Source organism: Oncorhynchus mykiss, chromosome 2 (assembly GCF_057628025.1).
Source record: "Oncorhynchus mykiss isolate SJ-2025 chromosome 2, ASM5762802v1, whole genome shotgun sequence".
NCBI classification, from domain to species: Eukaryota; Metazoa; Chordata; class Actinopteri; order Salmoniformes; family Salmonidae; genus Oncorhynchus; species Oncorhynchus mykiss.
The window spans coordinates 62,113,614-62,137,133 of record NC_143023.1 but is presented as its reverse complement, the minus strand read 5'-3'; the positions used below and the strand labels follow the sequence as shown (position 1 = coordinate 62,137,133).

General features: G+C 44.1%; 1 protein-coding gene across 5 annotated transcripts in view; it reads left to right on the top strand.

The window, feature by feature from the left end:
• Positions 1 to 23,520, top strand: part of mon2 (MON2 homolog, regulator of endosome-to-Golgi trafficking) — a 50,129-nt gene that overhangs the window by 2,180 nt on the left and 24,429 nt on the right. For all 5 annotated transcript variants that reach the window (XR_016487605.1, XM_036952543.2, XM_090204142.1 and 2 more), the window contains exons 2-11: positions 11,812 to 11,875; positions 12,095 to 12,222; positions 13,767 to 13,898; positions 14,335 to 14,464; positions 15,045 to 15,142; positions 16,589 to 16,714; positions 19,961 to 20,155; positions 20,496 to 20,620; positions 20,781 to 20,920; positions 21,166 to 21,313. Coding sequence is in view for 4 of the 5 variants with exons in the window: in XM_036952543.2 (XP_036808438.2) it covers positions 11,812 to 11,875; positions 12,095 to 12,222; positions 13,767 to 13,898; positions 14,335 to 14,464; positions 15,045 to 15,142; positions 16,589 to 16,714; positions 19,961 to 20,155; positions 20,496 to 20,620; positions 20,781 to 20,920; positions 21,166 to 21,313 (1,286 nt within the window). In the remaining variant the exon portion in view is untranslated. The remainder of the gene's footprint in view (positions 1 to 11,811; positions 11,876 to 12,094; positions 12,223 to 13,766; positions 13,899 to 14,334; positions 14,465 to 15,044; positions 15,143 to 16,588; positions 16,715 to 19,960; positions 20,156 to 20,495; positions 20,621 to 20,780; positions 20,921 to 21,165; positions 21,314 to 23,520) is intronic.

Sequence of the window (23,520 nt, the reverse complement as noted above, 5' to 3'; positions counted from 1 at the left end):
GAAACTACCTCTTAACTTCCTATATACTGGAGGCAGAGACATAAAAATGGTATCCACAATCGTATTCGGTTGCAGCTAGCGATATTCGTAAAAAATATTTTTCACATCAAAAAAATCCCAACAAAAATCGCGGACCTGCTGCAGACCCCAGTTTGAAAACACCTGGCCTATATGACGGGAATTGCATTCTCCTTTGAACTCAAATGTTTAGGTAAAAGGAGTGAGCCTAAGATAATCTAATTAACTTGTTATTGGCCACTCTTCACTTGCTTTGGAGATTCTGATTGAGGGTCTGTAATATAATCTCTTTAGGACAACATGCTTTCATCTAGATAAAAACAAGGCCTTAATTGTCATGTTTGTATTAGTCATCCCACTAGGACTCCACACCACATTTATGATGTCATGCCAGTGTAGGCCTAGCTGTCAGAGAAATAATGCTGTCTCCACATTTTAAATGACTGCTCTTTTATGTTGAGCCTGTGGGCCTCCACTCTAGACTGAGGTGAGTCAGTCAGTGCTAGGCAGCAGGCTGCCAGGTGTAACTCTGCCTAGCTTTGTGTAAGGGAGTGAAAGACTCGCTACTGCTCTTGGGAAAATACCTCTACAGTAACATTAGCCTACTATTTCTGTCTTTTTGTTTCCTGGCTAGAATCTGGTTTTACTAAGTCTAACCTTTGCTGGGCTTTCTAAGTAGGCTTTCTTTTTACATTTTGATCAACATATCTGAATTATCTTACCTTTCTATGGGAACTGAGAATGTCAGTCGTGCCCTTGACTCTAATATTTTCACTCAGATAGCCAGGTACGAGACACCTCTTTGACCAGTCTCACACACCCCTATCCCATTCATTTACCTCTGACAAACTGCAAGCAGCTGTTTTCTCTACAGTTTATCTGTGTTTAAAAAGGGCTGAGAAGAATCCCATTGATTTTTCTATATCACAGCTTCACGCTCAATTCCTTTCCTTCAAATCTCATGGGAGATTCTCTGTTTGTTGTGCTCTGATCACTTTAGTCTGACAACACACACAGCAGCTCTCTGATGCATTATGGGCGATTCCAGGGTTTTGGATGTTACATTTGCAAGCAAAATCATAACATTTTAATGTCTCACAGAATGGATGAACAAAATATGCATTATGGTTGTTACATGAAATGGAAATGCTTTTTGGGGAGACTGAACATATTAGTGAAAGTCTGAGTTTGTAAGTCTCGGGTCAAAATATGGAGAGCCATTTTCATGCATGTTAACATTAGAAGCCTCCCCCCTATGTTTGTTTTATTCACTGCTTTAGCACACTCCGCCAACCTGGATGTCCTAGCCGTGTCTGAATCCTGGCTTAGGAAGGCCATCAAAAATCCAGAAATTTCCATCCCCAACTATAACATTTTCCGACAAGATAGAACTGCCAAAGGGGGCGGAGTTAGCCTGCAGTGTTCTGTCATACTATCCAGGTCTGTGCCCAAACAATTTGTTTTTCTACTTTTAAAAATCCACCTTTCCAGAAACAAGTCTCTCACCGTTGCCACTTTTTATAGATGCCTTTCAGCCCCCAGCTGTGCCCTGGACACCATATGTGAATTGATCGCCCCCCATCTATCTTCAGAGTTCGTACTGTTAGGTGACCTAAACTGGGACATGCTTAACACCCCGAATGTCCTACAATCTAAGCTAAATACCCTCAATCTCACACAAATGATCAAGGGACCTACCAGGTACAACTCTAAATCTGTCACCATAGGCACCCTCTTAGATATCATCCTGACCAACTTGACCTCTAAATACACCTCTGCTTCAACCAGGATCTCAGCGATCATTGCCTACATGCGTAATGGGTCCGCTGTCAAACGAACACCCCTCATCACTGTCAAACACTCCCTAAAACACTTCAGCGAGCAGGCCTTTCTAACCGACCTGGCCCGGGTATCCTGGCAGGATATTGACCTCATCTCGTCAGTAGAGGATGCCTGGTTGCTCTTCAAAAGTGCTTCCCTCTTCATCTTAAATAACACTGCCCCATTCAAAAAATGTAGAACTAAGAACAGATATAGCCCTTGGTTCTTCCCAGACTTGACTGCCCTTGACCAGCACAAAAACATCCTGTGGCATTCTGCATTAGCATCGAATAGCCCCAGCAATATGTAACTCTTCAGGGAAGTCAGGAACCAATATACTCAGTCAGTTAGGAAAGCTAAGGCTAGCTATATTGCTTCCTGTAGCACTAATTCCAAAAAGTTTTGGGTAACTGTAAAGTCCATGGAGAATAAGAGCACCTCCTCCCAGCTGCCCACTGCACTGAGGATAGAAAACCACCGATAAATCTACAATAATCGATCATTTCAATAAGTATTTTTCCACAGCTGGCCATGCTTTCCACGTGGCTACCCCTACCCCGGCCAACATCTCAGCACCCCCTGCAGCAACTTGCCCAAACCCAATCAGCTGATGTTCTGAAAGAGCTGCAAAATTTGGATCCCTACAAATCAGCTGGACCCTCTCTTTCTAAAATAATTATCAGCCGAAATTGTTGCAAACCCTATTTCTAGCCTATTCAACCTCTTTTGTGTCATCTGAGATCCCCAAAGATTGGAAAGCTGCGGCGGTCATCCCCCTCTTCAAAGGGGGAGACACCTTAGACCCAAACTGTTAAAGACCTATATCCATCCTGCCCTGCCTTTCTAAAATCTTCAAAAGCCAAGTTAATTCACAGATCACCGAACATTTAGAATCCCACCACACCTTCTCCACTATGCAATCTGGTTTCCAAGCTGGTCACGGGTGCACCTCAGCCACACTCAAGGTCCTAAACGATATAACCATCGATAAAAGAAAGTACTGTGCAGCCATCTTCATCGACCTGGCCAAGGCTTTTGACTCTGTCAATCACCACAGACTCAATTGCCTTGGCTTCTCAAATGACTGCCTCGCCTGGTTCACCAACTACTTCTCAGAGTTCAGTGTGTCAAATCGGAGGGCCTGTTTTCCTGTTGTCCGGACCTCTGGCAGTCTCTAAGGGGGTGCCACAGGGTTCAATTTTCGGGCCGACTCTTTTCTCTGTGTATATATATCAATGATGTCGCTCTTGCTGCTGGTGATTCTCTGATCCACCTCTGTATACATCTGGCCCTTCTTTGGACACTGTGCTAACAAACCTCCAAACGAGCTTCAACGCCATACAACACTCCTTCCATGGCCTCCAACTGCTCTTAAATGCAAGTAAAACGAAGTGCATGCTCTTTAACCGAATGCTACCCGCACCCTCCCACCCGACTAGCATCAGTAGTCTTGACGGTTCTGACCTAGAATATGTGGACAACTACAAATTCTGAGGTGTCTGGTAAGACTAAACTCTCCTTCCAGACTAACATTAAGAATCTCCAATCCAAAATTAAATCTAGAATCGGCTTCCTATTTCGCAACAAAGCCTCCTTCACTCATGTTGCCAAACATACCCTCTTAAAACTGACTATCCTACCGATCCTTGACTTCGGCGAATGTCATTTTCAAAATAGCCCCCAACACTCTACTTAGACTACATCCAGTTTGCTATCACAGTGCCATCCATTTTGTCACCAAAGCCCCATATACTACCCACCATTGCGACCTCTATGCTCTCGTTGGCTGGCCCTCACTACATATCTGTCGCCAAACCCACTGGCTCCAGGTCATCTGTAAGTCTTTGCTAGTTAAAGTCCCACCTTATCTCAGCTCACTGGTCACCATAGCAACACCCACCTGTAGCATGCGCTCCAGCAGGTATATTGCACTGGTCATCCCCAATGCCAACACTTCCTTTGGCCGCCTTTCCTTCCAGTTCTTTGCTGTCAATGACTGGAACTAATTGCAAAAATCTCTGAAGCTGGAGTCCTATCTCCCTCTAACTTTTATGCATCAGCTGTCAGAGCAGCTTACCAATCACTGTACCTATACACAGCCAATCTGTATTTAGCACACCCGACCACCTCATCCCCATATTATTACTTACCCTCTTGCTCTTTTGCACCCAGTATCTCTACTTGCACATCATCATCTGCACATAAATCACTCCAGTATTAATGCTAAATTGTAATTATTTTCGCCTCTATGGCCTATGTATTGCTTACCTGATTTAATAAGTAACATAAATAAGTGATCAGAGCTTTCACCTGGTCAGTCTGTCATGGAAAGAGTTCTTAATGTTTTGTATACCCTGTGATTGTGCACATATGTATGTATGTATGTATGTATGTATGTATGTGAAAGCAAAAAAAGGTTTTCAGAAATGTTTGCGAACAAATGATTTTTTACAATGACGGCCTACCCCGGATGACGCTGGGCCAATTGGGCGCCGCCCTATGGGTCTCCAAATCACAGTCGGATGTGATAGTCCCTGGTTCAAATCCAGGCTCTAATAACATACAAACAGTCAGAAGTTTACATACACTTAGGTTGGAGTAATTAATTGTGACTAGGGGGCAGTATTTTCATTTTTGGAGAAAAAAAACGTTCCCGTAGTAAACGGGATATTTTGTCAGGACAAGATGCTAGAATATGTATATAATTGACAGCTTAGGATAGAAAACACTCTAAAGTTTCCAAAACTGTAAAAATAGTGTCTGTGAGTATAACACAACTGATGTTGCAGGCGAAAGCCAGAGAAATCCAATCAGGAAGTGACTCATGTTTTGAAAGCGCTGCGTTCCAATGCGTCCCTATTGAGCAGTGAATGGGCTATCAACCAGATTACTCTTTCTCCGTATTCCCCAAGGTGTCTACAGCATTGTGACGTAGTTTTACGCATTTATGTTGAAGAATACCCGTAAGCGGCTATATTGCGCAAGTGGTCACCTGATGCCCCCAGAGAGATTCTTGCATAAAATACAGAGGTAGCCATTACTCCAATTGGTCCTACTGAAAAACAAATTGTCCCGATGGATATATTATCGAATAGATATTTGAAAAACACCTTGAGGATTGATTATAAACAACGTTTGCCATGTTTCTGTCGATATTATGGAGCTAATTTGGAATATTTTTTGCCGTTTTCGTGACTGCAATTTCCGGGCGATTTCTCAGCCAAACGTGAAGAACAAACGGAGCTATTTTGCCTACAAAAATGATCTTTTTGGAAAAAAGGAACATTTGCTATCTAACTGGGAGTCTCGTGAGTGAAAACATCCAAAGCTCATCAAAGGTAAACTATTTAATTTGATTGCTTTTCTGATTTCTGTGACCAAGATACCTGCTGCTAGCTGGACAAAATGCTATGCTAGGCTATCGATAAACTTACACAAATGCTTGTCTAGCTTTGGCTGTAATTTTGAAAGTCTGAGATGACAGGGTGATTAACAAAAGGCTAAGCTGTGTCTCAATATATTTCATTTGTGATTTTCATGAATAGGAATATTTTCTAGGAATATTTATGTCCGTTGCGTTATGCTAATTAGTGTCAGGCGACGATTACGCTCCCGGACCCGGGATGGGGAGTCACTAGAGGTTAAAACTCGTTTTTCAGAACTCCACAACTTTCTTGTTAACAAACTATAGTTTTGGCAAGTCGGTTAGGACATCTACTTTGTGCATGACCTTTCATTTTCCAACAATTGTTTACAGACAGATAATTTCACTGTATCACAATTCCAGTGGGTCAGAAGTTTATATACACTAAGTTGACTGTGCCTTTAAACAGCTTGGAAAATTCCAGAAAGGGATGTCATGGCCTTAGAAGCTTCTGATTGACTCAAAATTATGTCAATTAGCCTATTGGAGGTGTACCTGTGGTTGTATTTCAAGGCCTACCTTCAAACTCAGTGCCTCTTTGCTTGCCCTACTCTTCTACATTTGCACACACTGTACATAGATCTTTCTACTTTTTGTTTATTTTGTGTTATTGACTGTACATTTGTTCATGTGTAACTCTGTTGTTTTTGTCACACTGCGGTGCTTTATCTCAGCCAGGTTGCAGTTGTAAATGAGAACTTGTTCTCAACTGGCCTACCTGGTTTAAAAAAAGGTGAAATTAAAAAGGAAAGGGTTGGCTGAACACAAAAACAATAATTTTGAAGAGAGTAATTTCCATTATTACTTTAGAGTGCAAAAATGGCAGTTATGGATGTTAGACATTCAAATCTTAATCAGAATATATCGTAACACATTTGTTGTCATTTAACTTAACAATTTTTTACGTTTCACGTATCAAATGTTATTGGTTAGATGTACGGGATACACATCGTATACACTGTCCAGTGAAATGCTTGCTTGCTTGCAGGTTCCTTCTCAATAATGCAACAACAATAAGAAAATATAAGAATATGAACATAAAGTAAATGGCTCGATAGAATATAATAATAATTTTAGTATAATACAGGAAGGCACAATTTATAGTCCAATATTTACATGTTTTGAGAAGGGGGGGGGGGGGGGGATTAGGAGCAAGTGTTTAAAATGTGCAGTATTTAGTCATCATAATAGGAGTCTAGTTTCTGTGTGCTAAGGTTTGGAGAGTCGGTGTAGGTGGTCAGTCCAGTTTAAGTGTTCAGCAGGTTGATGGCTTGTAGATAGATCTGTGTCTATCGATTTGGTAAGGGAGTGAACAGATTGTGGCTGGGGTGTGTGGCGTCCTTGATGATCCTGCGGGGCTTCCTCTCGCGCAGTTTTGAGTCCTTAGTGTTCATAACTAACACTGGGGAACAGCTGTGAGTGGAAAACCAATCTCTGTGGGCCCTTTCTGAAAGCCATGAAATTGTCCCAAAAGCACTTTTTGAGTTTTGGCATCGTGCTCTGTAACTCCAACATATAGCCTAGACAAGGGATAAGGAACTCTATCCTTGGGGGCCGGAGTGGTGTCACCCCCCCCCCCCCCTCCCCCCATCCCTAGCAAACGCAGCTGATTTTCAATGAATTGCATTCTAAACTGAAGATGATGATTATTGGAGTCAGGTGTGTTAGTTGGGGTTGAGGCAAAAGACACCAATCAGGCTCCTGAAGACTGGAGATGCCCATCCCTGATATAGACCTTAAGGATCATTATAACAGGGTTCCGTTTGTAAAATGACAGACCTTTTATTAGTGGATGCTCAGGGTTGACTTTCCCACGGAATTGCCCTTACACTGCAGTGTCTGTCGACTGTCTGGGGAAACGTGGCATCTCCAGGAACACCGCAGTATTAATGAAAAGGGTTGTGCAGCCTCCTCCTTTACACCCCCGCCTGTACGGCTGAATGTGTCACGAAGACTTCATACAGTCGGACAAAATAACACGCAGAAGAGTTAGAACCTTGAAGATCCAACGCAGCCGTTTTCATCTCAAATATCAAATCATTTCTGGGTAACATTTTTAAGTACCTTGCTGTGATCAATTAAAATAGTTCAATAGAAACAAATAGCTTCTTAGCAAAGAGCAATTTCTCAAGCAACAATGTTGCGAGGACTGTCTGGGAGTGGTCTGAGTGAGGAAACTGAGCTTGATGTTGTTGGCAGAGACGTTTGTCATTTACTGTCTGGTGATGTCACCAGGCAGGCCAAAACTCCCATCACACCAAAACAGGCTGCAATTTAAGGCAGTCTCTTCAAACAGCTTTCACACTAAAAGGGCATTATAATTTGACAGTATTATTCCAACCTTGTGGTGTAGAAATGTATATAAAACACAATATAGTTTTTGACTGCACTGGGACTTTAGGAAGAACTGACCAATGGTGAGACTATTGGATTAATTGAGGCTATACAGCAGCAGAACCAATGCTAAAATCTGCAGCGTGTTTCTCTTTCCGCATGTTCTCAGACCATCTATGAGCGGCTGAGCTAATGATGCTGGCCTTGGAGGGAAGTGGGGATGGGCATGGGCCGATGTGTTGGACATGGTGGTAGAGCGAGAGGGTAGCCATACAGACTTGCGCTAGTTTGACAAACTTGTAGATGCCATAGGTTATCTGTCATGCCATCTAGTTGTGCCAGTCTTGACTGCATCAAATCGATATAAAGAAACTAAGATGGCTAGCTATCTTACCTAGGCTAATTGAGACTGTTTTGCTGCGCTTCTCGTCCTTGTCTACAACTCCTCCATTCAGATTAACCAATAGGGTTGTTCCATGTAATCTGAGAAATTAAACTAATTGATTGCACCCTAATTGGCCATTTTAATTTATTGGAATTATAGCACTTAACAGCCGATTTGAGTAATCCAAATGCGCCCTCTGTATTTGCAGGACATTCACCCCGCTCTCAAACGGCTAAGTAGCTAGCTTCCTGGCTAGAAGGATGACGTGAGAAGGTAGCGTTAAACGGAGCCTGACCTCAGCAGGAACAAAAGAGAGGCTACTAAGTTCTCATCATAAAGGTACTTACAGAGGGTACTTGTGAGACAGACAGTGATGCTGAGGCAGACTGAAATACACTGGATAGAAAAGTATGTGGACATCCCTTCAAATTAGTAGATTTGGTTATTTCAGCCACACCTGTTGCTGACAGGTGTATAAAATCAAGCACATAGCCACACAATCTCCATAGACAAACATTGGCAGTAGAATGGCCTTACTGAAGAGCTCAGTGACTTTCAACGTGGCACCATCATACAATGCCACCTTTCCAACAAGTCAGTTCGTCAAATTTCTGCTCTGCTAGAGCTACCCCGGTCAACTGTAAGTGCTGTTATCGTGAAGTGGAAACGTCTAGCAACAACAATGGCTCAGTAGCAATGTCACAGACAATTTTAATTTCGACAAAGCCTTTTCATTGTTGAAGTAGGCAACAAAATAATTCTCAAATGGCAAAATGAATACTCTAGCAAGCATTAAAATACTAACGTCTGTTAGCATATTCAAATATTCAAATAACCGTGCCCATTCCTAGAGGAATGTAATGAGTTTGCATTCAGGCTGGTGCAAAACTTAATGAATAACACTAAAAACATTTAGTGAAGTTAGGTCTACCAGTGTGACCTGGTCCTCCTACCATTTGCCCTCAAGCTGCTTAAACTGTGGATGGACCTTCACAGTGGCTTCATACGCCCTTCTTCACAGTGGCTTCATACGCCCTTCTTCACTGTGGTTTCATACGCCCTTCTTCACAGTGGCTTCATACGCCCTTCTTCACTGTGGCTTCATACGCCCTTCTTCACTGTGGCTTCATACGCCCTTCTTCACTGTGGTTTCATACGCCCTTCTTCACTGTGGTTTCATACGCCCTTCTTCACAGTGGCTTCATACGCCCTTCTTCACAGTGGCTTCATACGCCCTTCTTCACAGTGGCTTCATACGCCCTTCTTCACAGTGGCTTCATACGCCCTTCTTCACAGTGGCTTCATACGCCCTTCTTCACTGTGGTTTGCAGAAATAAGTTTGAAACTGTCAGCTTGTAGTTTTTTGGGCTCAGTTGGGGGCAATTCCACGTAAACAGAGTAGTGCTGAGACTAAGATTTTATGTCAAACCAAAATCTTAACAAACCCTTCTAACTCTATGCACATGAACTGAACAATTTCCACAGAAAATCTTAGTTGAAGAACTGTGTAGATGCTAAGTTACCAAACGGTAGATTGCTTTTTCGAAAGATTGCCATAGATTTTCTGTTCATTTCTGAAGATTACGGTAATTTTGGTCAATTACGGGCAGCTTTGCAACCCTACTCTCTCCTTTGAAATCCCAGCAATCTGCTTCTGATTCAAGGCTCTCTGACTTGCTTAGTTATGTGACTGGTTGAAATCTCTGTGTGGTTCAATGCTCTTGATCTTCCTACAAGGTTTCAGCGGGAGGCAGTTCATTGTTTGCCTGGATTGCAGAACCCATAGCAAGTTTATTATTAAACCAGGCATGTTAGGCCACAACCTCATTGTTAGAACTTTTTGTAATCGAGCACATTGTCCCCTGTCAACTGCAGTAACTTCATTAGCCAAGGTAACAAGACTAACGTCATGATGAGGAAGTGTCAGCTCCGCAACAGCTGCCCCCCCCATCAACAACACCTATAATAAGAACCCGTTTACCCTTTTCCCCCCTCAACACGGACTTTATTGTCCTTTTCTGGAGGCCTAACCACAGAGTTAATGTTCTCAACAACAAAAAACTGTCACCTGCCTGCCTGCTTCCCATTTTGAATATGAGCCACAGCCAATTGAACTTTATTTTCATTCACATCGTAGCATCGATATCTATATATCAGTCTTGGCAAGCTTTCAACGGGTCTACACCAGAAGTAGCGGAATGAATATTGGAGAAAGTTCCTCATCCCCTTCGTTCCCCATGAGAACGAAGGGGATGAGGGAGACTTACATTTGTCCAGGTGAACTTTAATTGGCGGTGTGGCGTGGTGATCGGACCTTAAGTTCGCCACAGTTTGGCTCGGTTCACCCTCTGAAGTATTAAGGCCCTGTTGCCTGGTAACCAAGGTTTTCAAAAGGTTGCGTCCTGTCCTGTTGATTCCCGTCTTCTTCCGTGCGTCCTTGTGGCAGTTTAAATGAAATGGGAAGTGATGTTACTGTATAGAAGGTAGGAGAGGTCAAACACTGCAGCGTAGCGCAGTACAGCAGCCACGGTCAGATAGTTTCTCACGCTCTGTCTTCCTAAGTGGTTTAACATCCTATGAATAGGGGTTGACTGGTTATTGTCGTTATTCATATCAAATGAATGACATGCTGAGGTGTTGCACACTGTTCGCAAGCTAGGCCTTTTGTGGTCACGTTACCTGGACGAAACCCTTGCTTCAGCTATGCATGTTTGAGTATGGAAGAGAGGCAGTGACTAGAACAGGATGTTTTGTCTTCACTTGGAACACCAATCCAATCTTCTTCTTTTTTCAATTTAACTTGGGACTAGAATTGTGAGCAGTTGCCAAGAAACAATGTCGAAACACTTCTTTCTGGCAAATGTGTCACTTGACGTCATTTCAATTCTGATTATTAAATGTAGGGAGTCTGTGAATAGTCCTTTGTTTATGGGTGTGACATTTTCGTGGTCGGGTCAGCCTATGAAATATTGGACACTGACAGTATGTTTATGTAGGCTATAAGCCCAGTCCGTATCACGGTGCATAGGCAATTGTTAATGATCTGCTTGCTGTTGTGGTTGGTTTAGGGATGGGAAGAAAAGAACAAGGCAAGAGAAGCACGGAAAAAGAGCGGTGGAGAACGAGGGGGCGACGTTGGAGAGAGGGAGAATATCTTGACAGCTGCAGTTGCTGTAGAGAGATAAAGAGGCCTCTGTTGACTGCTGAAAGCACAGCATACATTCCCTCTCTCCTCCTCTCTCTCCTCTCCCTCCTCCTCTCTCTCCTCTCCCCTTCTCTCTCTCCTCTCCCCTTCTCTCTCTCCCCTTCTCTCTCTCCCCTTCTCTCTCTCCCCTTCTCTCTCTCCCCTTCTCTCCTTCTCTCTAGAGGCGTTGCTACAGATCCTGGTTCGATTTCAGGCTGTATCACAACCGGCCTGAGATTGGGAGTCCCATAGACCCAGCGCAATTGGCCCAGCGCTGTTAGGGTTTGGCCGTCATTGTGAATAAGTATTTGTTCTTAACTGTCTTGCCTAGTTAAATACAATTACATAAATAAAACATGTCAGGCAGGACAGCTCCACAAAAGAGAAATCAATATGGTTCCCCCTCTGTCTCCTCTCAGGTAAAGGGATTTACTCAAGGTTAACTGCTTCCAGACCTCAATGTTTCTGGCCACGCTTGTGTTCTCTGTCCTCTGTGTTCTCTCTCTGAGGATCATTAATAAGGACGAGGAGATGTCTACCTCGGGTGTAACGGTGGAGGTGGTAACGCATTGTCAGCGGTCTCGTCATAAGGAACGTATAAGTAAATGTAATCTTAATGGGCCTCTTATCTGTGATTTCCTACAGGCTGCCGAGTCCGGGATCGTCAAGATCAAGACCATCGCCGCGAGGAACACCGACATCTTGGCGTGTAAGTGAAGGAGGGAGGGACATCCATAAATACCTTGTGTACGTTTGTGCGAGAGAGATGTTTTTGCTGAACCAGTTATCCACGTACAGATCGGTGATTAGGCCTAATTCAAACAAGCGAAGCATGCGCTCCAAAAGAGATGCCCAAGGTGTGGTTGTGTTCTACAACAGCTGCCTGATTTGATGTGTGAACTGTGCCCGTGTATCGTCTCCCCCTTAGCCCTGAAGGAGAACAGCTCGGAGGTGGTCCAGCCGTTCCTGATGGGCTGTGGCACCAAGGAGCCCAAGATCACCCAGCTGTGTCTGGCTGCTGTCCAGAGACTCATGACCCACGAGGTGGTGTCTGAGGTGAGGAACACAGGACCACTATGGGGCTAATCATCCCAACTTCCGATGTTTCACTTAGTCATGTGTTGATGTCCTTGGGAGACTAAGGGGATGTTTTAGGCTCGCCCCTAACGCTTTTATAATCACTTTGATTGATAATCCATTAGAATTGCATTATCAATGTGTGTACCGTGGTGATTGAGAAGGATGAATTATTTAGGAGGGAAATGGTCCTAGCTGATGTCAAACCTGCTGTGACTAGTATATTTTTAAGCCCAGTGAAATGCACACTGTGCTAAATGCCGGGACAGTTGAAAGTGGTGGTGTGCTCTCTTGTTCCTGCATGGTCGCTGCTACACAATAGACATTCTACGTTCTCATTCTAAGCCCGGTGAACAGTGCTTTGGTCTGGATGAAGGCCTGCGTTTGAAGTCGGGGGCAGGGCGAGCACATTATTCGGACCCTGGGCTTATACCACTTTAAATACCACCGACTCTAACTGAGAGGGTGGGTTTTCTACTTTTCGCTTCACACTGCATTGCAAAGCCTCGTCTCTGTAAAAACACTACCTACACCTCAACATGGAACCCAGGCTATTGTGACTGGCCCCCCCCCCCGGTTGAGGCCAGTTTACTTGACTTGCCTGGTGTTATCAGGGACACCTTGACCGACCGGCTAGCCAGCCAGGCCTACTGTGTGAATAAGAACACCCTGACTGACTGTCTCCCTGCCCGCCTGACTGCCTGTGTTCGCCATGCCTGTCTGGCTGTGTTTACGTGCTATCAGCAGACTCCCTGCCTGGAGCCTTCTGCCACGCTCCAGCACCTCCCCTCTATATATCACTGTCTGTGTGTCTGTAAGCCCAGGGCTTAACTACTAGGACGCACTTTTAAATGGATAGTTGTTGGCTCTCAAGTCTCTATGGGAACAGCTAGCATGTCATTGTGCTAACGCTAGTAGCACTGCACCCCTCTCCCCCTGTTAGTAGCAATGCATCCAAACTCCTCCCCCACCTGCTTCCCCTGCCACCACTGCAGAACAAAAATCTTAGGGGTAACACTGGACACGGGGAAGAGGAACAAAGCTCCTGCAGTATTGATTCAATGTCTTGGTTTTAATGAGTGAAAGGGTGTCAGTTTTGCCTTGGGAACCATGACAGGTCATTTTCTTCCTGTTTGCTGCCACTTTTGGAGGACCGGTTATTTATTTTCTTCAACTGACTACTTCCCTCAGTTCCACTGGTTTTGTACGAGTTCTGTTGGTTTGTTCTGACCTCAGGATGTGACACAAGGGAAATGGAGTGCCACAGTTGCTGGGTTTGGTGTAATGAAGGTGCGTGCCTCGCCGACCCTGATGTGTTCAGAGCTGGTCCGGTCGGCTGCTCCCCTGTGTGTCTGTGTCTAATTCTCTGTTGATCTGTGTGTACGTGTCTGTGAGCTCTAGTGCTGCTGTCACTTGCTCTGTTCTGTCCCATTCCCTGTTGATTGTGACTGCCGCTGCCTCCTTGATGTACAAGTAGGCTACAAGTGTGTGTTTGTGTGTGTGTGCCTGTGTGTGTTCACCAGGCTGCAGCAGGGAACATCATTAACATGCTGTGGCAGTTGATGGAGAACGGGCTGGAGGAACTGAAGCTGCTGCAGACTGTCCTAGTGCTGCTCACCACCAACACTGTAGTACATGACGAAATACTCTCCAAGGTACCCCGAACTGCACACTGTCTACAAACAGCAAATGTTGTCATGAATGCACACAGTCACACATCATACAAACACCAAATGTTGTCATGAATGCACAAAGTCACACATCATACAAACACGGGTATCTTGCCTCACGTTACATACAGAAGGTTCATATTTTCCCCCACATTGCAGACATTTCATACATTCACAGTCCAGTCAGATCGAACATGCTCTGTCCCACACACGTCTCATATTTGCCCTTGAAATCATGTGCTATTCTAGTTGGTTTCCACGTGCATGTGAATCCAGATGTGTGCCTGAGTCAATCTGTCTACGTTCAATTGTCCATACTAACATACCACTTAGAATGTATTCCCCAGTGCATGGCTTGATAGCCTATGTTAGGCTGAATATTGTAACAGAACCTGTCTCCTCTCCCCCCGTTCCCTCCCAGGCCATCGTGCTGTGTTTCCGCCTGCACTTCACCAAGGACAACATCACCAACAATACGGCCGCCGCCACCGTGAGACAGGTCGTCACCGTGGTCTTTGAGAGGATGGTCGCCGAGGACGAGCGCTTCAAAGGTTAGGGTCGGGAGGGCTCATGGGAAATTGAGTTATTCTAGGACTGAACCGTTTCTGTCCTTCTGTATTCTGCATCACACTTTCTCTCTCTTACCCTCCTCCTCCTCCTCCTCTAACTTTGAACCTGTCACAGAGTAAGGGAAGGGAGTTAGTTTCTCCTTAGATTGCCTAAAGCTGCTTATCCGGTGATTTAAGCCTGAGTTCAATGAATACATAATGAGTTTTTGTTTGGCCCTGTCAGATTTCACACTGCTGTCTTCCCACTCTGCATTCTTGGTTTAGTATGTGAGCTAGGATTGAGAATCACTATTTAATTAAGTGACTTTTCCCTCTCGTAGTGGGTGTTGGATAGGTCTTTTCTGCAAGTGTGTTATTTGATAGTATGTGGATTGTCTGTCTGTTTGTTTGCTCGTGAGCGATTGATCCCTCCAGGCTTGTATCCACAGCTGTGTCCAATGAGTCTCTCCCATGTGTTCTTTCCCCCTCTCTCCTCCTCACACTCTCTTCTCCCCTCTCCCTCTCGTCCTTACCCCCACACCTCCCTCCCCTCCCCTTCTCCTCACCTCCCTCTCTCTTCCAGGCATCGTGGAGCAGCCTACTCCAGTCCAGGGTAACACGAACCGGAGGTCTGTCAGCACCCTGCGGCCCAGTGCTAAAGACGCCTACATGCTGTTCCAGGTACGTCCACCAGGTGGAGACAGTCCTCCATACCTCTCACTGTACCCCACCTGCACCCTTTCGCCCATCAGAAGAGGGGGTATAGATAGGGTTTACCCGATGAATGAGGGCAGGAGAAGGGAGGGAAGGAGAAGGGAGGGAACAACTTTGTGTAATGAAATACAACCAGGCTGTCTTTATATACAAAAGTATGAGGGGACCCCATCAAATTACTGGCTTTGGCTATTTCAGCCACACCCATTGCTGAGAGGTTTCTAAAATCAAGCACACAGCCATGCAATCTCCGTAGTCAAATATTGGCAGTAGAATGGCCTTACTGAAGAGCTCAGTGACTTTCAACGTGGCACCATCATAGGATGCCACCTTTCCTACAAGTCAGTTCGTCAAATTTCTGCCCTGCTAGAGTTGCCCCGGTTGTTATTTTGAAGTGGAAACGTCTAGCAACAACAACAGGCTCAGCCGCGAAGTGGTAGGCCACACAAGCTCACACAATGGGACCTGCGAGTGCTGAAGTGTGTAGCACGTAAAAATGATCTGTCCTCTGTTGCAACACTCACTATTGAGTTCCAAACTGTCTCTGGAAGCAACATCAGCACAAGAACTTTGTCGGGAGCTTCATGAAATGGGTTTCATCTGTACACCATGCGCAATGTCAAGCTTTTCGGCTGGAGTGGTGTTAAGGTCGCCGCCATTTGGACTCTGGAGCAGTGGAAACGAGTTCTCTGGAGTGATGAATCACGCTTCAACATCTTGTAGTCTAAAGGACGAATCTGGGTTTGTCGGATGCCAGGAGAACGCTACCTACCCGAATGAATAGTGCCAACTGTGAAGTTTGTGGAGGAGGAATAATGATCTGGGGCTGTTTTTCATGGTTTTGGCTAGGACAAATCTTAACGCTACAGCATACAATGACATTCTAGACGATTCTGTGCTGCAACTTTGTGGCAACAATTTGGGGAAGGCCCTTTCCTGTTTCAGCATGCCAATGCCCCTGTGCACAAAGCAAGGTCCATGCAGAAATGATTTGTTGAGATCGGTGTGGAAGAACTTGGTTGGCCAGCACAGAGCCCTGACCTCAACCCCATTGAACACCTTTGGGATGAATTGGAATACCGACTGCTAGCCAGGGCTAATCACCCAACATCAGTGCCCGACCTCACTAATGCTCTTGTGGCTGAATGGAAACAAGTCCCCACAGCAATGGTTCAACATCTAGTGGAAAGCCTTCCCAGAAGAGTGGAGTCTGCTATTTCAGCAAAGCGTGGACCAACTCCATATTAATGCCCATGATTTTGGAATGAGATGTTTGACGAGCAGGTGTCCACACATTGGTCATGTATGTACAGCCTAGATTTACAGACTGCCTCTGATACAATGCTAGTAGCTGTATCCAGCTGTCCTATGTGCATGTCTATATTGCTATGTTTGTTGTGTGTGTCTATCCAGGACCTATGTCAGCTAGTGAATGCTGATGCCCCCTACTGGCTGGTTGGGATGACAGAAATGACGAGGACGTTTGGTCTGGAGCTCCTGGAGTCAGTCCTCAACGACTTCCCTGGGGTCTTCCTGCAGGTAAACACGCAACATAATACACAGGATTTTTGCAATTGCAATTTTGTTTTTGCAAAATCAACAATTCACCATGCGAGGGCTTGCAATTCTGACCAATCATTAGAAAAATAGGTTTCCGCATGGTCAAGATACCAGGATTATGACTTGAAATTCCAGGTTTAGCATCACGATACTCTATACCGAAATGATACCGCAGCAAAAAAAATAACATGTATTAGCTAAAGTCTAAATAACCACTGGGCTTTCTTTTCTTTGAACAATATGTTGATAACTGGTAAAACAACAAATAGAGTATCTTCTATTCAATATAACATGTACTTAAAAAAATCTGTCTAAAAATGCTGCCATTTTTAGACTTCTGACTGGTCGCAATACAGAGCATAAGGAAAGTGTTCAGACCCCTGGACTTTTTCCACATTTTGTTATATTACAGCTTATTCTAACATTTTTATTAAAGAAAATACTCATCAATCTTCACAAAATACCCCATAATGACAAAGTGGAAAGTTTTTTTTTTTTTTTTACATAAAACCCCCCCAGAAATATTAGTATTCAGTATTCAGACCATTTGCTATGAGACTCGAAATTGAGCTCCGGTGCATCCTGTTTCCATTAATCCTGTTTCTACAACTTGATTGGAGTCCACTTGTGGTAAATTCAATTGATTGGACATGATTTGGAGAGGCACACACCTGTCTATATAAGGTCCCACAGTTGACAGTTCATGTCAGAGCAAAAACCAAGCTATGAGGTCGAATGAATTGTCTGTAGAGCTCCAAGACAGGATTGTGTCAAGGCACAGATCTTCTTCTGTGTGGCGATGGGAGAACCATCCAGAAGGACAACCATCTCTGCAGCACTCCACCGATCAGGCCTTTATGGTAGTGGCCATACGGATGCCACTCCTCAATAAAAGGCACATGACAGCCCGCATGTAGTTTGCCAAGAGGCACCTAAAGGACTCTGACCATGAGAAGCAAGATTCTCTTGTCTGATGAAACCAAGATTGAAATCTTTGGTCTGAATTCACGTCCGGAGGAAACCTGGCACCATCCCTATGGTGAAGTATGGTGGCAGCATCATGCTGTGTGGATGTTTTTCAGCGGCAGCAACTGGAAGACTAGTCAGGATCGAGGGAAAGATCAACGGAGCAAAGTACAGAGATGCTCAATAAAAACCTGCTCCAGAGCACTCAGAACCTCAGACGGGCGAAGGTTCACCTTCCAACAGGACAACGACCCTCAGCACACAGCCAGAGCCCGGACTTGAACCCGATCTAACATCTCTAGAAAGACCTGAAAATAGCTGTGCAGCGACGCACCCCATCCAACCTGACAGAGCTTTAGAGGATCTGCAGAGAATGGAGGAACTCCCCAAGTACACGTGTGCCAAGCTTGTAGCATCATACCCCAAAATACTTGATGTTATAATCACTGACAAAGATGCTTCAACAAAGTACTGAGTAAAGGGTCTGAATACTTATGTAAATGTCATATTTCATCTTTTTTTTTTCTTTTTTTTTTTGTAAAAAACATTAACCTGTGTTACCTTTGTCATTATGGGTTATTGTGTGTAGATTTATGAAGGAAAAACAACTATGTAATAATTTTAGAATAAGGCTGTAATGTAACAAAATGTGTAAAAAGTGAAGGGGTCTGAATACTTTCTGAATCCACTGTAATTACTTCTTTAGTAATTCAAGTTGGAAATTCAAACATTGCAGATTTGTAAAAATCTATTTCCGATGCAACAGCGTACCAATCAGCTACCAATTTGATAGCCGATACAGCACAGCTTAGTAATCAGCTATCTGAACCTGCATGACATGAGCCGTCCACGCGCTCTCCCTGCTTGGATAGAAAGTTGAGTAAAACTATTCATGCCAAATAATAGTCAGCTCACGCTCAAAACACTAGCTTACTAGAAACGGTTTAATTATGCGAGGTACTATCTATAGCTATATACCGTATTTATCTGCTATTTATAAACCTTTTACAAAAAATGACATATCAAATAGCCTAACAGTGAGGGCAAAAAGTATTCGGTTTGAGGATAAGTTCAGACACTATATTGTTGAAGTCGGCAGGTTTTGCTGGCTAAAAGCCTACACTAATGGTCTGCAATGTTCAAGGTAAATCAAATTGGATCAAACTTGAGCGACTACCCTGTTCTCCTGGAGTCCTCTTTCTTTTTGTGCACATGTTTTCACCACGGCCTGTAGGCCCGACTGTTCTATACCGAGTGTTGCCAACCCATACAGTCTTTCCTGAGACACATTGTGTGTTTTATGTCCATTGCGCTGCACACAATTTAAACGTAGTCTTGAAGGATGCGTGTCAGGACACAAAAGAGAGAAGGGACTGTTGATATTTGCAACTCCCCAACTCAAATGCCGGTTCACCAGTATGAAAGAAATCGCAAACAGCTTTTTTTTTGTTTTAAGGCCTCAAGAACTGATTATCTGTTTGCATCTGGCAATTTATTGGCTGTCCTGTATCCAGACCATCTGTCCTCAGAGCTTCCTACACAGCTCATCTCCTTCTGTAACATGTTGAGAGCCGGCAATTAAGGAGAATGAGAGGCTCAATTAAAGACGTTGCAGAACTGCTGTATTTGAAGCACCCCTCCCTTCTGCCCAGTTTCCCTGATGTTGCTACGGCAATCAAGCTGTTTTTTACCATCACTGTAACTGTCGCTTCTACGGAGAAATTGTTTTCTGATCTTAAATTCTACTAAGAACTACCTATAAGAAGCTTTTCGGTCTGATATGCGTTTTTGAACACTTGAGGAAGCTTCAGTCATTGCACTGGCGCCGTTGTAGCCTTGACCACAGCATTTCTTCACCGATATCCCCTTATACTTTCAATCTGTTACTTTTGTTTTTTGTTCAAGGCCTGAGGCACTTTTTTTAAGTCACATTCCTAAAGAAAAACACTTCGCTTCCTACTTCATATGGGAATTAAAAAGGTTTATGAATGACTTTTTGGAGGGTTACTGTCAAAATGATTTATTAAATACATTTTAAGGACATTGATGACATGCACATGGGGCCCCCAGAGGTACGACAGTGAGGACGTAATATAATAGGATACAGTAAAGTATAGTACAATATAATGCAATACAATTGAGTATTATATGCATTGAAATAGAAAAACTATCATCTCGATGTAGGTGTGTGTCTTGTATTTGTACTGTGACCCCCACCTCCTGCTGACCTTTAACCTCTGCCCTCTGACCCCTATATAGCACCAGGAGTTCAGCTTCCTGCTGAAGGAGCGTGTTTGTCCGCTGGTCATCAAGCTGTTCTCCCCCAACATCAAGTTCCGCCAGGGGAGCAGCAGCGCTGCCTCGCCGGCCCCTGTAGAAAAACCCTACTTCCCCATCTGCATGAGGCTGCTCAGAGTGGTGTCTGTGCTCATCAAACACTTCTACAGCCTACTGGTGAGTCCCGGGGATAATCAAACACTTCTACAGCCTACTGGTGAGTGCCGGGGGTTATCAAACACTTCTACAGCCTACTGGTGAAAGTCAGTTACAGTAGTTACTACCTAATACTGTGTTCTCTGTACCTAAATCATCAAACAACTACAGTTGTAGTAGCCAAGGCATGAACTATAGTTTGAACTATAGTTTGGGTCAATTCCATTTTTGATTTCAGTCAATTCAGGAGGTTAACTGAAATTCAAATCATGTTGTCTTCTTATTGTAGAGACCTCCATATGTGGATAGTTATCTTGGGGATCTGAGGATTGAGGTGTGTTTGTCTGTGTTGTGGTTGTAGGTGACGGAGTGTGAGATCTTTTTGTCCCTGTTGGTGAAGTTCCTGGATGGGGAGAAGCCTCAGTGGCTCAGAGCCGTGGCCGTGGAGTCCGTCCACAGGCTGTGTGTACAGCCACACCTGCTACGGTGAAGAGGAGGAGCGCACCCTCAACACACACATCACTGACCTCACCATACGACACTAACCTTACCACACACACAAACACACACAACCTCAACAATCTCCATATTCTATATCTTTTTTTTAAAAGAAACTTTCGCGACATCCTTTCTCTCCTCCCTCCAGGTCTTTCTGCCAGTCCTATGACATGAAGCAGCACTCCACCAAGGTGTTCCGGGACATCGTTAACGCCCTGGGCTCCTTCATCCAGTCCCTCTTCATCGTCCCCAACACAGGCAACCCTGCTGCCACCAATGCCCCTGCTGGTGAGGACCACACTTAGAAGGAGCTAATGTTGTCTTTACTGGTGTTACAGCTTGAGACTGTAGTTGGGTAGAAAGTAAAGAAGAGGAATATCTAGGGTAGGATTAGGCAACTCATGAGGGTATGGAAGGTTCTGGTCTGCAGGTTGTGAAGGCTTTGGTTCCTGCTCAAAACTAACAGCAATCTTTTGCTCTCTTTTTCTTCCTTCCCTCCCCCCTTCCATTCCTCCATCTCTCTCCCTCCCGAGGTGGGTCGGGGGCCCAGGCGGCTGCCCAGGGTGGTCCAGGAGCCGGAGGTCAGGGTGGGAGTCTGATCACTCAGGCTGCCTTCGAGTACCGCGGTACTTGGATCCCCCTCATGACCGTCAGTGTGCAGGGCAGCGCCAAGGCTACCTAGTGAGTAGTACTATATAAATATGTGTGTGTGTATATATATATATATATATATATATATATATATATATATATATATATATATATATATATATATATATATATATATATATATATATATATATATACAGTGCCTTGCGAAAGTATTCGGCCCCCTTGAACTGTGAAGAATCAACAACAAGTGGGACACAATCATGAAGTGGAACGACATTTATTGGATATTTCAAACTTTTTTAACAAATCAAAAACTGAAAAATTGGGTGTGCAAAATTATTCAGCCCCCTTAAGTTAATACTTTGTAGCGCCACCTTTTGCTGCGATTACAGCTGTAAGTCGCTTGGGGTATGTCTCTATCAGTTTTGCACATTGAGAGACTGACATTTTTTCCCATTCCTCCTTGCAAAACAGCTCGAGCTCAGTGAGGTTGGATGGAGAGCATTTGTGAACAGCAGTTTTCAGTTCTTTCCACAGATTCTCGATTGCATTCAGGTCTGGACTTTGACTTGGCCATTCTAACACCTGGATATGTTTATTTTTGAACCATTCCATTGTAGATTTTGCTTTATGTTTTGGATCATTGTCTTGTTGGAAGACAAATCTCCGTCCCAGTCTCAGGTCTTTTGCAGACTCCATCAGGTTTTCTTCCAGAATGGTCCTGTATTTGGCTCCATCCATCTTCCCATCAATTTTAACCATCTTCCCTGTCACTGCTGAAGAAAAGCAGGCCCAAACCATGATGCTGCCACCACCATGTTTGACAGCGGGGATGGTGTGTTCAGGGTGATGAGCTGTGTTGCTTTTACGCCAAACATAATGTTTTGCATTGTTGCCAAAAAGTTCAATTTTGGTTTCATCTGACCAGAGCACCTTCTTCCACATGTTTGGTGTGTCTCCCAGGTGGCTTGTGGCAAACTTTAAACAACACTTTTTTATGGATATCTTTAAGAAATGGCTTTCTTCTTGCCACTCTTCCATAAAGGCCAGATGTGTGCAATATACGACTGATTGTTGTCCTATGGACAGAGTCTCCCACCTCAGCTGTAGATCTCTGCAGTTCATCCAGAGTGATCATGGGCCTCTTGGCTGCATCTCTGATGCATCTCTGATCAGTTTAGAGGGACGGCCAGGTCTTGGTAGATTTGCAGTGGTCTGATACTCCTTCCATTTCAATATTATTGCTTGCACAGTGCTCCTTGGGTTGTTTAAAGCTTGGGAAATCTTTTTGTATCCAAATCCGGCTTTAAACTTCTTCACAACAGTATCTCGGACCTGCCTGGTGTGTTCCTTGTTCTTCATGATGCTCTCTGCGCTTTTAACGGACCTCTGAGACTATCACAGTGCAGGTGCATTTATACGGAGACTTGATTACACACAGGTGGATTGTATTTATCATCATTAGTCATTTAGGTCAACATTGGATCATTCAGAGATCCTCACTGAACTTCTGGAGAGAGTTTGCTGCACTGAAAGTAAAGGGGCTGAATAATTTTGCACGCCCAATTTTTCAGTTTTTGATTTGTTAAAGTTTGAAATATCCAATAAATGTCGTTCCACTTCATTATTGTGTCCCACTTGTTGTTGATTCTTCACAAAAAAAATAGTTTTATATCTTTATGTTTGAAGCCTGAAATGTGGCAAAAGGTCGCAAAGTTCAAGGGGGCCGAATACTTTCGCAAGGCACTGTATGTCCGTTATCAAAAGCCTAGACACCCTGGGTGACAGTTGGCCTGTAAATGTTGTCATTATTCTACTCTAACAAGCTGCTGTCTTTGAGTGAGGGGACAGAGACAGCGGCAGGAACAGAGAGAACACAAACACAGTAGACACCCCATGACACACACTATGCCTGTTAGAGGGAAGGAAGGAGTTGATTTAGCTGTGTATTCGTTGGCCTAACTCTGCTCTCTCTGATTCAGAGGGGTTGGGTTAAACGCGGAAGGCGCATTTCAGTAGAATGCGTACAGTTGTACAACTGACTAGGTATCCCCCTTTCCCTTTATGCATGGGTCAGGAGCAAGGGAATGTGATCTGTTGTCTGTAATTATGAGGAGATTGAGCAATGCTGGTGTTTTGATAGACTAGAGAATTAAACTGGTTGGTTTGTTTGTTGATGCAGGACAGAGTTGTCAGTCAACATTGTCTAACACAGCTCGTCGTGTGTCTGTAATGAACACATGGCCAGGGAAAGCTGATCCTGCAGCAGTCTAGTG